General features: G+C 54.9%; 1 protein-coding gene across 1 annotated transcript in view; it reads right to left on the bottom strand.

Moving 5' to 3' along the window:
* LOC306776033 (C-Jun-amino-terminal kinase-interacting protein 1-like) overlaps window positions 1-14,665 on the bottom strand; it is a gene marked incomplete at both ends in the record, with an annotated part of 30,455 nt that extends 15,790 nt beyond the window's left edge. The window contains 4 exons of the mRNA XM_079266621.1: window positions 11,927-12,030; window positions 12,126-12,292; window positions 12,373-12,448; window positions 14,566-14,665. Coding sequence (XP_079122747.1) covers window positions 11,927-12,030; window positions 12,126-12,292; window positions 12,373-12,448; window positions 14,566-14,665 — 447 coding nt within the window. The remainder of the gene's footprint in view (window positions 1-11,926; window positions 12,031-12,125; window positions 12,293-12,372; window positions 12,449-14,565) is intronic.
* Between the last annotated feature and the right edge of the window lie 348 nt (window positions 14,666-15,013).

Genomic DNA, 15,013 nt, shown 5'->3' with positions numbered 1-15,013 from the left:
GCAGCAGCACTGAGTCCAGCAGCAGCACTGAGTCCAGCAGCAGTACTGAGTCCAGCAGCAGCACTGAGTCCAGCAGCAGCAGCACTGAGTCCAGCAGCAGCACTGAGTCCAGCAGCAGCACTGAGTCCAGCAGCAGTACTGAGTCCAGCAGCAGTACTGAGTCCAGCAGCAGCACTGAGTCCAGCAGCAGCAGCACTGAGTCCAGCAGCAGTACTGAGTCCAGCAGCAGTACTGAGTCCAGCAGCAGCACTGAGTCCAGCAGCAGTACTGAGTCAAGCACCAGCAGCACTGAGCCCAGCAGCAACACTGAGTCCAGCACCAGCAGCACTGAGCCCAGCAGCAGCACTGAGTCCAGCACCAGCAGCACTGAGTCCAGCAGCAGCACTGAGTCCAGCAGCAGTACTGAGTCCAGCAGCAGCACTGAGTCCAGCACCAGCAGCACTGAGCCCAGCAGCAACACTGAGTCCAGCACCAGCAGCACTGAGTCCAGCACCAGCAGCACTGAGCACAGCACCAGTACTGAGTCCAGCAGCAGCAGCACTGAGTCCAGCAGCAGCACTGAGTCCAGCAGCAGCACTGAGTCCAGCAGCAGCACTGAGTCCAGCAGCAGCAGCACTGAGTCCAGCAGCAGCACTGAGTCCAGCAGCAGTACTGAGTCCAGCAGCAGTACTGAGTCCAGCAGCAGCACTGAGTCCAGCAGCAGTACTGAGTCAAGCACCAGCAGCACTGAGTCCAGCAGCAGCACTGAGTCCAGCAGCAGCACTGAGTCCAGCAGCAGCAGCACTGAGTCCAGCAGCAGCACTGAGCCCAGCAGCAACACTGAGTCCAGCAGCAGCAGCACTGAGTCCAGCAGCAGCACTGAGTCCAGCAGCAGTACTGAGTCAAGCACCAGCAGTACTGAGTCCAGCAGCAGCACTGAGTCCAGCAGCAGCACTGAGCCCAGCAGCAACACTGAGTCCAGCAGCAGCAGCACTGAGTCCAGCAGCAGCACTGAGTCCAGCAGCAGTACTGAGTCAAGCACCAGCAGCACTGAGTCCAGCAGCAGCACTGAGTCCAGCAGCAGCACTGAGTCCAGCAGCAGCAGCACTGAGTCCAGCAGCAGCACTGAGTCCAGCAGCAGCACTGAGTCCAGCAGCAGCAGCACTGAGTCCAGCAGCAGCACTGAGTCCAGCAGCAGTACTGAGTCAAGCACCAGCAGTACTGAGTCCAGCAGCAGCACTGAGTCCAGCAGCAGCACTGAGCCCAGCAGCAACACTGAGTCCAGCAGCAGCAGCACTGAGTCCAGCAGCAGCACTGAGTCCAGCAGCAGTACTGAGTCAAGCACCAGCAGCACTGAGTCCAGCAGCAGCACTGAGTCCAGCAGCAGCACTGAGTCCAGCAGCAGCAGCACTGAGTCCAGCAGCAGCACTGAGTCCAGCAGCAGCACTGAGTCCAGCAGCAGCAGCACTGAGTCCAGCAGCAGCACTGAGTCCAGCAGCAGTACTGAGTCAAGCACCAGCAGTACTGAGTCCAGCAGCAGCACTGAGTCCAGCAGCAGCACTGAGTCCAGCAGCAGCAGCACTGAGTCCAGCAGCAGCACTGAGCCCAGCAGCAACACTGAGTCCAGCACCAGCAGCACTGAGTCCAGCAGCAGTACTGAGTCCAGCAGCAGCACTGAGTCCAGCACCAGCAGCACTGAGTTCAGCACCAGCAGCACTGAGCCCAGCAGCAGCACTGAGTCCAGCACCAGCAGCACTGAGTCCAGCAGCAGCACTGAGTCCAGCAGCAGTACTGAGTCCAGCAGCAGCACTGAGTCCAGCACCAGCAGCACTGAGCCCAGCAGCAACACTGAGTCCAGCACCAGCAGCACTGAGTCCAGCACCAGCAGCACTGAGCCCAGCACCAGTACTGAGTCCAGCAGCAGCACTGAGTCCAGCACCAGCAGCACTGAGTCCAGCACCACCAGTACTGAGTCCAGCAGCAGCACTGAGTACAGCAGCAGTACTGAGTCCAGCACCAGCAGTACTGAGTCCAGCAGCAGTACTGAGTCCAGCAGCAGCACTGAGTCCAGCAGCAGCAGTACTGAGTCCAGCAGCAGCACTGAGTCCAGCAGCAGCACTGAGACCAGCAGCAGCACTGAGTCCAGCAGCAGCAGTACTGAGTCCAGCAGCAGCACTGAGTCCAGCAGCAGTACTGAGTCCAGCAGCAGCACTGAGTCCAGCAGCAGCACTGAGTCCAGCACCAGCAGCACTGAGACCAGCAGCAGCACTGAGTCCAGCAGCAGCACTGAGTCCAGCACCAGCAGCACTGAGTCCAGCACCAGCAGCACTGAGCCCAGCAGCAGTACTGAGTCCAGCAGCAGCACTGAGTCCAGCACCAGCAGCACTGAGCCCAGCAGCAGTACTGAGTCCAGCAGCAGCACTGAGTCCAGCACCAGCAGCACTGAGTCCAGCACCACCAGTACTGAGTCCAGCAGCAGCACTGAGTCCAGCAGCAGTACTGAGTCCAGCAGCAGCACTGAGTCCAGCACCACCAGTACTGAGTCCAGCAGCAGCACTGAGCCCAGCAGCAGTACTGAGTCCAGCAGCAGCACTGAGTCCAGCACCAGCAGCACTGAGTCCAGCACCACCAGTACTGAGTCCAGCAGCAGTACTGAGTCCAGCAGCAGTACTGAGTCCAGCAGCAGCACTGAGTCCAGCACCAGCAGCACTGAGTCCAGCACCACCAGTACTGAGTCCAGCAGCAGTACTGAGTCCAGCAGCAGCACTGAGTCCAGCAGCAGCACTGAGTCCAGCAGCAGCAGCACTGAGTCCAGCAGCAGCACTGAGTCCAGCAGCAGCACTGAGTCCAGCAGCAGCAGTACTGAGTCCAGCACCAGCAGTACTGAGTCCAGCAGCAGCACTGAGTCCAGCAGCAGTACTGAGTCCAGCAGCAGCACTGAGTCCAGCAGCAGCAGCACTGAGTCCAGCAGCAGCACTGAGTCCAGCAGCAGCACTGAGTCCAGCAGCAGTACTGAGTCCAGCAGCAGCACTGAGTCCAGCAGCAGCAGCACTGAGTCCAGCATCAGCACTGAGTCCAGCAGCAGTACTGAGTCCAGCAGCAGTACTGAGTCCAGCAGCAGCACTGAGTCCAGCAGCAGTACTGAGTCAAGCACCAGCAGCACTGAGCCCAGCAGCAACACTGAGTCCAGCACCAGCAGCACTGAGTCCAGCAGCAGTACTGAGTCCAGCAGCAGCACTGAGTCCAGCACCAGCAGCACTGAGTCCAGCACCAGCAGCACTGAGCCCAGCAGCAGCACTGAGTCCAGCACCAGCAGCACTGAGTCCAGCAGCAGCACTGAGTCCAGCAGCAGTACTGAGTCCAGCAGCAGCACTGAGTCCAGCACCAGCAGCACTGAGCCCAGCAGCAACACTGAGTCCAGCACCAGCAGCACTGAGTCCAGCACCAGCAGCACTGAGCCCAGCACCAGTACTGAGTCCAGCAGCAGCACTGAGTCCAGCACCAGCAGCACTGAGTCCAGCAGCAGCACTGAGTCCAGCAGCAGTACTGAGTCCAGCAGCAGCACTGAGTCCAGCAGCAGCAGCACTGAGTCCAGCATCAGCACTGAGTCCAGCAGCAGTACTGAGTCCAGCAGCAGTACTGAGTCCAGCAGCAGCACTGAGTCCAGCAGCAGTACTGAGTCAAGCACCAGCAGCACTGAGCCCAGCAGCAACACTGAGTCCAGCACCAGCAGCACTGAGTCCAGCAGCAGTACTGAGTCCAGCAGCAGCACTGAGTCCAGCACCAGCAGCACTGAGTCCAGCACCAGCAGCACTGAGCCCAGCAGCAGCACTGAGTCCAGCACCAGCAGCACTGAGTCCAGCAGCAGCACTGAGTCCAGCAGCAGTACTGAGTCCAGCAGCAGCACTGAGTCCAGCACCAGCAGCACTGAGCCCAGCAGCAACACTGAGTCCAGCACCAGCAGCACTGAGTCCAGCACCAGCAGCACTGAGCCCAGCACCAGTACTGAGTCCAGCAGCAGCACTGAGTCCAGCACCAGCAGCACTGAGTCCAGCACCACCAGTACTGAGTCCAGCAGCAGCACTGAGTCCAGCAGCAGTACTGAGTCCAGCACCAGCAGTACTGAGTCCAGCAGCAGTACTGAGTCCAGCAGCAGCACTGAGTCCAGCAGCAGCAGTACTGAGTCCAGCAGCAGCACTGAGTCCAGCAGCAGCACTGAGACCAGCAGCAGCACTGAGTCCAGCAGCAGCAGTACTGAGTCCAGCAGCAGCACTGAGTCCAGCAGCAGTACTGAGTCCAGCAGCAGCACTGAGTCCAGCAGCAGCACTGAGTCCAGCACCAGCAGCACTGAGACCAGCAGCAGCACTGAGTCCAGCAGCAGCACTGAGTCCAGCACCAGCAGCACTGAGTCCAGCACCAGCAGCACTGAGCCCAGCAGCAGTACTGAGTCCAGCAGCAGCACTGAGTCCAGCACCAGCAGCACTGAGCCCAGCAGCAGTACTGAGTCCAGCAGCAGCACTGAGTCCAGCACCAGCAGCACTGAGTCCAGCACCACCAGTACTGAGTCCAGCAGCAGCACTGAGTCCAGCAGCAGTACTGAGTCCAGCAGCAGCACTGAGTCCAGCACCACCAGTACTGAGTCCAGCAGCAGCACTGAGCCCAGCAGCAGTACTGAGTCCAGCAGCAGCACTGAGTCCAGCACCAGCAGCACTGAGTCCAGCACCACCAGTACTGAGTCCAGCAGCAGTACTGAGTCCAGCAGCAGTACTGAGTCCAGCAGCAGCACTGAGTCCAGCACCACCAGCACTGAGTCCAGCAGCAGCACTGAGTCCAGCAGCAGCACTGAGTCCAGCAGCAGCAGTACTGAGTCCAGCAGCAGTACTGAGTCCAGCAGCAGCACTGAGTCCAGCAGCAGCAGCACTGAGTCCAGCAGCAGTACTGAGTCCAGCAGCAGCACTGAGTCCAGCAGCAGCACTGAGTCCAGCAGCAGCAGCATTGAGTCCAGCAGCAGTACTGAGTCCAGCAGCAGTACTGAGTCCAGCACCAGCAGCACTGAGTCCAGCAGCAGCACTGAGTCCAGCAGCAGCACTGAGTCCAGCAGCAGCACTGAGTCCAGCAGCAGCAGCACTGAGTCCAGCAGCAGTACTGAGTCCAGCAGCAGCACTGAGTCCAGCACCAGCAGCACTGAGCCCAGCAGCAACACTGAGTCCAGCACCAGCAGCACTGAGTCCAGCACCAGCAGCACTGAGCCCAGCACCAGTACTGAGTCCAGCAGCAGCACTGAGTCCAGCACCAGCAGCACTGAGTCCAGCACCACCAGTCCTGAGTCCAGCAGCAGCACTGAGTCCAGCAGCAGTACTGAGTCCAGCACCAGCAGTACTGAGTCCAGCAGCAGTACTGAGTCCAGCAGCAGCACTGAGTCCAGCAGCAGCAGTACTGAGTCCAGCAGCAGCACTGAGTCCAGCAGCAGCACTGAGACCAGCAGCAGCACTGAGTCCAGCAGCAGCAGTACTGAGTCCAGCAGCAGCACTGAGTCCAGCAGCAGTACTGAGTCCAGCAGCAGCACTGAGTCCAGCAGCAGCACTGAGTCCAGCACCAGCAGCACTGAGACCAGCAGCAGCACTGAGTCCAGCAGCAGCACTGAGTCCAGCACCAGCAGCACTGAGTCCAGCACCAGCAGCACTGAGCCCAGCAGCAGTACTGAGTCCAGCAGCAGCACTGAGTCCAGCACCAGCAGCACTGAGCCCAGCAGCAGTACTGAGTCCAGCAGCAGCACTGAGTCCAGCACCAGCAGCACTGAGTCCAGCACCACCAGTACTGAGTCCAGCAGCAGCACTGAGTCCAGCAGCAGTACTGAGTCCAGCAGCAGCACTGAGTCCAGCACCACCAGTACTGAGTCCAGCAGCAGCACTGAGCCCAGCAGCAGTACTGAGTCCAGCAGCAGCACTGAGTCCAGCACCAGCAGCACTGAGTCCAGCACCACCAGTACTGAGTCCAGCAGCAGTACTGAGTCCAGCAGCAGTACTGAGTCCAGCAGCAGCACTGAGTCCAGCACCACCAGCACTGAGTCCAGCAGCAGCACTGAGTCCAGCAGCAGCACTGAGTCCAGCAGCAGCAGTACTGAGTCCAGCAGCAGTACTGAGTCCAGCAGCAGCACTGAGTCCAGCAGCAGCAGCACTGAGTCCAGCAGCAGTACTGAGTCCAGCAGCAGCACTGAGTCCAGCAGCAGCACTGAGTCCAGCAGCAGCAGCATTGAGTCCAGCAGCAGTACTGAGTCCAGCAGCAGTACTGAGTCCAGCACCAGCAGCACTGAGTCCAGCAGCAGCACTGAGTCCAGCAGCAGCACTGAGTCCAGCAGCAGCACTGAGTCCAGCAGCAGCAGCACTGAGTCCAGCAGCAGTACTGAGTCCAGCAGCAGCACTGAGTCCAGCAGCAGCACTGAGTCCAGCACCAGCAGCACTGAGTCCAGCACCAGCAGCACTGAGCCCAGCAGCAGCACTGAGTCCAGCACCAGCAGCACTGAGTCCAGCAGCAGCACTGAGTCCAGCAGCAGTACTGAGTCCAGCAGCAGCACTGAGTCCAGCACCAGCAGCACTGAGCCCAGCAGCAACACTGAGTCCAGCACCAGCAGCACTGAGTCCAGCACCAGCAGCACTGAGTCCAGCAGCAGCACTGAGTCCAGCACCAGCAGCACTGAGCCCAGCAGCAACACTGAGTCCAGCACCAGCAGCACTGAGTCCAGCACCACCAGTACTGAGTCCAGCAGCAGCACTGAGTCCAGCACCAGCAGCACTGAGTCCAGCACCACCAGTACTGAGTCCAGCAGCAGCACTGAGTCCAGCAGCAGTACTGAGTCCAGCACCAGCAGTACTGAGTCCAGCAGCAGTACTGAGTCCAGCAGCAGCACTGAGTCCAGCAGCAGCAGTACTGAGTCCAGCAGCAGCACTGAGTCCAGCAGCAGCACTGAGACCAGCAGCAGCACTGAGTCCAGCAGCAGCACTGAGTCCAGCAGCAGCAGTACTGAGTCCAGCAGCAGCACTGAGTCCAGCAGCAGTACTGAGTCCAGCAGCAGCACTGAGTCCAGCAGCAGTACTGAGTCCAGCAGCAGCACTGAGTCCAGCAGCAGCACTGAGTCCAGCACCAGCAGCACTGAGACCAGCAGCAGCACTGAGTCCAGCAGCAGCACTGAGTCCAGCACCAGCAGCACTGAGTCCAGCACCAGCAGCACTGAGCCCAGCAGCAGTACTGAGTCCAGCAGCAGCACTGAGTCCAGCACCAGCAGCACTGAGTCCAGCACCACCAGTACTGAGTCCAGCAGCAGCACTGAGTCCAGCAGCAGTACTGAGTCCAGCAGCAGCACTGAGTCCAGCACCACCAGTACTGAGTCCAGCAGCAGCACTGAGCCCAGCAGCAGTACTGAGTCCAGCAGCAGCACTGAGTCCAGCACCAGCAGCACTGAGTCCAGCACCACCAGTACTGAGTCCAGCAGCAGTACTGAGTCCAGCAGCAGTACTGAGTCCAGCACCAGCAGCACTGAGTCCAGCAGCAGCACTGAGTCCAGCAGCAGCACTGAGTTCAGCAGCAGCAGCACTGAGTCCAGCAGCAGCAGCACTGAGTCCAGCAGCAGCACTGAGTCCAGCAGCAGCACTGAGTCCAGCAGCAGCAGCACTGAGTCCAGCAGCAGCACTGAGTCCAGCAGCAGTACTGAGTCCAGCAGCAGTACTGAGTCCAGCAGCAGCACTGAGTCCAGCAGCAGCACTGAGTTCAGCACCAGCAGCACTGAGTCCAGCAGCAGCACTGAGTCCAGCAGCAGCACTGAGTTCAGCAGCAGCAGCACTGAGTCCAGCAGCAGCAGCACTGAGTCCAGCACCACCAGTACTGAGTCCAGCAGCAGCACTGAGTCCAGCAGCAGCACTGAGTCCAGCAGCAGTACTGAGTCCAGCAGCAGCACTGAGTCCAGCAGCAGCACTGAGTCCAGCAGCAGCACTGAGTTCAGCAGCAGCAGCACTGAGTCCAGCAGCAGTACTGAGTCCAGCAGCAGTACTGAGTCCAGCAGCAGTACTGAGTCCAGCAGCAGCACTGAGTCCAGCAGCAGCACTGAGTTCAGCAGCAGCAGCACTGAGTCCAGCAGCAGCACTGAGTCCAGCAGCAGTACTGAGTCCAGCAGCAGTACTGAGTCCAGCAGCAGCACTGAGTCCAGCAGCAGCAGCACTGAGTCCAGCAGCAGTACTGAGTCCAGCAGCAGCACTGAGTCCAGCAGCAGCACTGAGTCCAGCAGCAGCAGCACTGAGTCCAGCAGCAGCACTGAGACCAGCAGCAGCACTGAGTCCAGCAGCAGCACTGAGTCCAGCAGCAGCAGTACTGAGTCCAGCAGCAGCACTGAGTCCAGCAGCAGTACTGAGTCCAGCAGCAGCACTGAGTCCAGCAGCAGCAGTACTGAGTCCAGCAGCAGTACTGAGTCCAGCACCAGCACTGAGTCCAGCAGCAGTACTGAGTCCAGCAGCAGCAGTACTGAGTCCAGCAGCAGCACTGAGTCCAGCAGCAGTACTGAGTCCAGCAGCACCAGCACTGAGTCCAGCAGCAGTACTGAGTCCAGCAGCAGCAGTACTGAGTCCAGCAGCAGTACTGAGTCCAGCAGCAGCACTGAGTCCAGCAGCAGCAGCACTGAGTCCAGCAGCAGTACTGAGTCCAGCAGCAGCACTGAGTCCAGCAGCAGCAGCACTGAGTCCAGCAGCAGCACTGAGTCCAGCAGCAGCAGCACTGAGTCCAGCAGCAGTACTGAGTCCAGCAGCAGTACTGAGTCCAGCAGCAGCACTGAGTCCAGCAGCAGCAGCACTGAGTCCAGCAGCAGTACTGAGTCCAGCAGCAGTACTGAGTCCAGCAGCAGCACTGAGTCCAGCAGCAGCACTGAGTCCAGCAGCAGCACTGAGTCCAGCAGCAGCACTGAGTCCAGCAGCAGCAGCACTGAGTCCAGCAGCAGTACTGAGTCCAGCAGCAGTACTGAGTCCAGCAGCAGCACTGAGTCCAGCAGCAGCAGCACTGAGTCCAGCAGCAGTACTGAGTCCAGCAGCAGCACTGAGTCCAGCAGCAGTACTGAGTCCAGCAGCAGCACTGAGTCCAGCAGCAGCACTGAGTCCAGCAGCAGTACTGAGTCCAGCAGCAGTACTGAGTCCAGCAGCAGCACTGAGTCCACCAGCAGCACTGAGTCCAGCAGCAGCACTGAGTCCAGCAGCAGCACTGAGTCCAGCAGCAGCACTGAGTCCAGCAGCAGCAGTGAGTCCAGCAGCAGCACTGAGTCCAGCAGCAGCACTGAGTCCAGCAGCAGCACTGAGTCCACCAGCAGCACTGAGTCCAGCAGCAGCACTGAGTCCAGCAGCAGCAGCACTGAGTCCAGCAGCAGCACTGAGTCCAGCAGCAGCACTGAGTTCAGCAGCAGCACTGAGTCCAGCAGCAGCACTGAGTCCAGCAGCAGCAGCACTGAGTCCAGCAGCAGCACTGAGTCCAGCAGCAGCACTGAGTCCAGCAGCAGCACTGAGTCCAGCAGCAGCAGTGAGTCCAGCAGCAGCACTGAGTCCAGCAGCAGCACTGAGTTCAGCAGCAGTACTGAGTCCAGCAGCAGCACTGAGTCCAGCAGCAGCACTGAGTCCAGCAGCAGCAGCACTGAGTCCAGCAGCAGCAGCACTGAGTCCAGCAGCAGCACTGAGTCCAGCAGCAGCACTGAGTCCAGCAGCAGCACTGAGTCCAGCAGCAGCACTGAGTCCACCAGCAGCACTGAGTCCAGCAGCAGCACTGAGTCCAGCAGCAGCAGTGAGTCCAGCAGCAGCACTGAGTCCAGCAGCAGCACTGAGTCCAGCAGCAGCACTGAGTCCAGCAGCAGCACTGAGTCCAGCAGCAGCAGTGAGTCCAGCAGCAGCACTGAGTCCAGCAGCAGCACTGAGTCCAGCAGCAGCAGTGAGTCCAGCAGCAGCACTGAGTCCAGCAGCAGCACTGAGTCCAGCAGCAGTACTGAGTCCAGCAGCAGCACTGAGTCCAGCAGCAGCAGTGAGTCCAGCAGCAGCAGTGAGTCCAGCAGCAGCACTGAGTCCAGCAGCAGCAGCACTGAGTCCAGCAGCAGCACTGAGTCCAGCAGCAGCACTGAGTTCAGCAGCAGCACTGAGTCCAGCAGCAGTACTGAGTCCAGCAGCAGCACTGAGTCCAGCAGCAGCACTGAGTCCAGCAGCAGCACTGAGTCCAGCAGCAGCACTGAGTCCAGCAGCAGCAGTGAGTCCAGCAGCAGCACTGAGTCCAGCAGCAGCAGCACTGAGTCCAGCAGCAGCACTGAGTCCAGCAGCAGCACTGAGTTCAGCAGCAGCACTGAGTCCAGCAGCAGTACTGAGTCCAGCAGCAGCACTGAGTCCAGCAGCAGCACTGAGTCCAGCAGCAGCACTGAGTCCAGCAGCAGCACTGAGTCCAGCAGCAGTACTGAGTCCAGCAGCAGCACTGAGTCCAGCAGCAGCACTGAGTCCAGCAGCAGTACTGAGTCCAGCAGCAGCACTGAGTCCAGCAGCAGCACTGAGTCCAGCAGCACCTCAGCCGTCAGCTCAACAGCCACTGGAAGTTTGTATTGTTCCACTCTGTGCTGAATATAGCAAGAGATGAATTATTCCCCTACTCATTATTCAGAACTCCTACTTGTGTTGCAACAATGAGAAATCAATACAATTATTTGACTCTTTTTTCACAAAGAGGGCAAAGCTGCTGCACAGTAAAAGACATGAGGTGAGAGGAAAGAGCGTGTCTCTGGAGCTTTCAGTGTGCTCTCATGTTCTTGATAAAGATTTGGAGCCAGTGAAGGAAACACAATGATTCCAGCTGCAACAGGCACAGCGTTCCACATTTATAACACACTGAATTTAAATCAGTTAAAGGGTCAATTCACCCAAATCTCACATAGTTTTGGTTTTATTTGTCTTGGCTTTGAGATTTCTCCCTACACCCTCTGCAATAGGTTGAGACAGAGATGAATGAAATTTCACACTTTAAAGTTTTCATTTGGTTGATTGGTCAGCCTCGGCCCACCTGTGGCTGCACATGTAGAATCAGGCTGCAGAAGGCAGATGTAGGTGGAGGGTTGGGCAGAGTTCCCCGTAGCTCTCGGCTAACGCAGTCAGCTTCATGCTCGTCGTCTTGTCAGTTCGGTAGTTTTCGGTTGTCCTGTTCAACGTGTCCTCATACAATGGTTCGTATTGTAAATCCCCCACTGTGGCACTAATAAAGGATTATCGTATCTGATCTTATATCTTACAAAGAGTCGTTCCTCAGTTTTCATGCATTTTCCAAGAATGTCCAGGAACTCATGTAAGATGAAGCTGGTTACTGCTGACAATACAAACCTCCGTCTTCACAGGATACAACTTCGTTAGGTTTAGGCAACATTGTGGTTTGTGTTAAAATAACTGTACGGAAGTTACATGACTAATAACTCGGCGTTTGGATTAAAATAACTACGTGACAAATAAATCAATATTGTGACTTCTGGTTACAGGGACAAGAACCGCAGTCTGCCATACAAACTGCTGTTTCACCCATCTGTCCACCCTGACCTCCTCCCCACACAGTGTTTGTCACTCCTAATACCGGTACATCCCTTTTTGTGATTACATGGAATAAATACAGATTGATTTCATGAGATATACCAATTACATTTATTTTCGTAGGTATAGCTACAAATGGTAAATGAGAACATGTCCAGGCAGGATTGAGCATTTACTTTATAAAAGACATTTGTACCAAGCGATACTTACTTGGAAAATGGTTCAAATTTGTGGGGAAAGTTGAGCCATCTTCAGACGCTACGTCTCTGAAGCCCGCTCGCTAAATACTCAACCTGGAAGTGAACTAGTCGATCACTCCAACGCTGCTGATCAGATTGAATGGTTAGCGTCTGTTGCTCAGTGTCGGTATGTACCTTCTGCATGGCAGCACAGAGCATATCGTTGCCTTTGTGGATTGGGACCTGAACTGAACCCAGGAATTGCACCAGGAACTGGTCTATCCAGCCATCTTTCTGGACTGCGACAACAAAGGAGAAAAAATAAACGATAATTATGAGATGTTGTTGATGGTAGTGCTGTTCTATTTTTTCATTACAGTTGTTTGCAGTGTACCTTGGTTCATATCTTTAGCCAGCCTGACAGCGTAGAAAGCAGGGAAGATGCCGGTAACTCCAGTCCTCATGTTGTAACCCTGACACCACAGGTCCTCCGACTGGTTCAGCATTAACACCGGATCATCTGACTCTAGGTACAGCTCGTCTGCATGACGGGGCACAAACCTAAAACATGTACAGATTATTATCTCATGGGTTTATTTGGAAATGTCACAATTAGTTTGTGTGTGTTGATATGTTTAGACCTGTAGACAGCTCTGTGGCTCTGTTGTCGCTCCACTCCGTCCAAAACACAGGAGAACACACCAAATGACCCAGCACCTGAACGATACAGCATTTATGTTACACTCAAAATCGTATCATCACTGACACAACAGCAAGTGATCCAATGTTGACACTTACTGAGGAATGGAGAGTTCAAATGGCCACCACCATGAAAGCGCTGAGAGCTGCTATGAGTTGGAATTGGAAGTTATAGACCTTGACTACTCCTGGTAGCAGCGTGAAAAGAGATACCGAGGTACGCCACTACTCCCGCCCCTTCACCTCGTAGACCCTCAACGTCAATAACACATGTATGTACCGTAAAAGCACATTTACGTTTGAGAAGTGCACAGACCAGAACAGGTAGATTAACATCACAAGTCACAAAATACCGACATAATGACATAACGACATAATGACCGACAATGCACACAACTCAAAGGCACAAATAAAAAACACAGGTCAAAAACCAGCCCCATCAGCAGGAATCACACGCTGGTGACTGAAAGTATCTTTTGAGACTGGACATGAATTCATCAGGATACATCCCCAAATTACTTTTATGTTTAAATTGATTTATTTTTCCATTTGAGTCTGGACGGGCAGAAACGGAGACCTTTGAAAACAAAGGTGCAGACTCCCACGGTCACTACTTGATTGGGTCTTAGCAGTCTGTCCCCTTGATTACGCAGCAGCTAGTGGAAAGTCAACGTGGATAAGGAATTACAGGTATTGCTGACTGTATTGTTTATTATACTAGCAGCTGTTTTCCAGTTATATTATGCATTTTAAAATACTACTACTGCGTACATGTGCAAGAGTCAAGCTTTTATTTGAACGCTTTGTCCAGGGGCGTGGTCAGCCTCACGGAGCGGACGTTTGAAGGCACCGTTCCCTACTTTGAGGAGGGCTTGTGCTTAATTTTATACAACTATTGTGAAGCTCACAAAGAAACTGTAAACGACCAAAAGCATCAATTAAAACTGTTTTAAAATGAAAAGGTAGGAGTGTGGTTGTCGCCTCAATGGAAGGGGCAGATCTAATGCTGTCTCACAGCATAGGGACTGAAACAGCAGCGCAGCGGTCACCCGTGTGCTGAAGTTTGACTTGCGGGAGAGCCAGTAGCCCCAAGTCAGCTGACCTGAGGGACCTCAAAGGAGAATGAGAGCTTAGGTATTGTGTAATACAAGAGAGGGCCAGCCCATAAAGATAAACAGGAGAACCTTCAAATTAATTCTGAACCATACTGGCAGCCAGTAGAGAGAGGCCAGAATATGGGTGATATGGTCCCTCCTCCGGGTACCTGTGAGGAGCCAGGCTGCAGCGTTCTGGACCAGTTTCAGGCAGGACAGGAACTACTGACGAATCCCAGTATAAAGGGAGTTGCAGTAGTGCCACTGGGCGGATGTAAAGGCTTGAGAATGTCATCCAAGCAATGATTCCCGAGACTTTTTGTGGAACTTTACTGAATTAAGCAGCACTAACATGGCAATGCGGTGGACATTTCCACAGTAGTTACTTCCTACAGTGATGCTCATAAGGACTGGTGTATTGTTACTTTTGTTTCTCGGTTCTTCTGTAAAATATTTAATCGTATTTGGAATATTTCATTTTATAGTATTCTATTCTATTTCTTTAGCAATTTTGTTATTGGTTTCTGGGACAAACTCATTTAATTTCAGGTTCTGTGCATGATTGTGTGTGTGACCAATAAATGTAATTTGATATGATATGAATTTGTGAAAAACTGCGACATACAAATGACAAAGACTTTGTCGGCTGGAAGCAAAACAAAATCTCATTTCATTGTGACGATCAGGCTTCAGCTGAACCTCACTGCCTCCAGCTGATCAACTGCCAACGTGTCTCAAGTCAGTTTTTTGACAGTAACAATGTAAGCTTCAACACACTCAATCAGCAGAAATGTGCATTGATGTGATGAATAAAGTGAACTTCCAACCATTATATAAACCCGATCAAGACTATATCACATATAGTATCAGTGAATATACTTATCACCCTAATGAACTTATTCCTCTCTTTGCACAATGTCTAATCACAGAGAAGAGAGCTGTGATGCAGACAATATAAAAACCTTCGTCACATTTCTTTGTCTGATTATTTATTTCTAAAATATTTTTGCTTCAAACTAAATATTGAGATAACATACAAACCTGTGGTGCTGTAATGACTGCTGTTGTTGGAAAACAGGTTGAGGAGACTCTTCTTCCTCTGAAGTTGTGGTTGTCCATGGGCACTGATCCCGACCCCCATGCAACATTGAAGAGGCGTGTCAGCCAAGACAGCCCAACCATGTCCAGCGCTTTCAGCATCTCAGGGCGGATCTCATCCACCCCCGGCGCCTTGCCACCAGTTGCCACCAGTTGCCACCAGTTGCCACCAGTTGCCACCAGTTGCCACCAGTTGCCACCAGTTGCCACCAGTTGCCACCAGTTGCCACCAGTTGCCACCAGTTGCCACCAGTTTTTAACTACCTTAGCGGCCTCTGCCAGGGATATGGGTGAGCCCCCCTAGATCTTCGGAATAATTACGTGAGTCAGAGAAGTTATTTCACATGACAGTGGAAAGTGGACAGAGAGACCAGAGAGACCAGAGACCAGA

The sequence above is a fragment of the Melanostigma gelatinosum genome (assembly GCF_949748355.1).
Source record: "Melanostigma gelatinosum genome assembly, chromosome: 1".
Taxonomy (NCBI): Eukaryota; Metazoa; Chordata; class Actinopteri; order Perciformes; family Zoarcidae; genus Melanostigma; species Melanostigma gelatinosum.
Note: the sequence above shows the minus strand (reverse complement) of the source record. Positions and strands in the feature narration are given on the sequence as shown.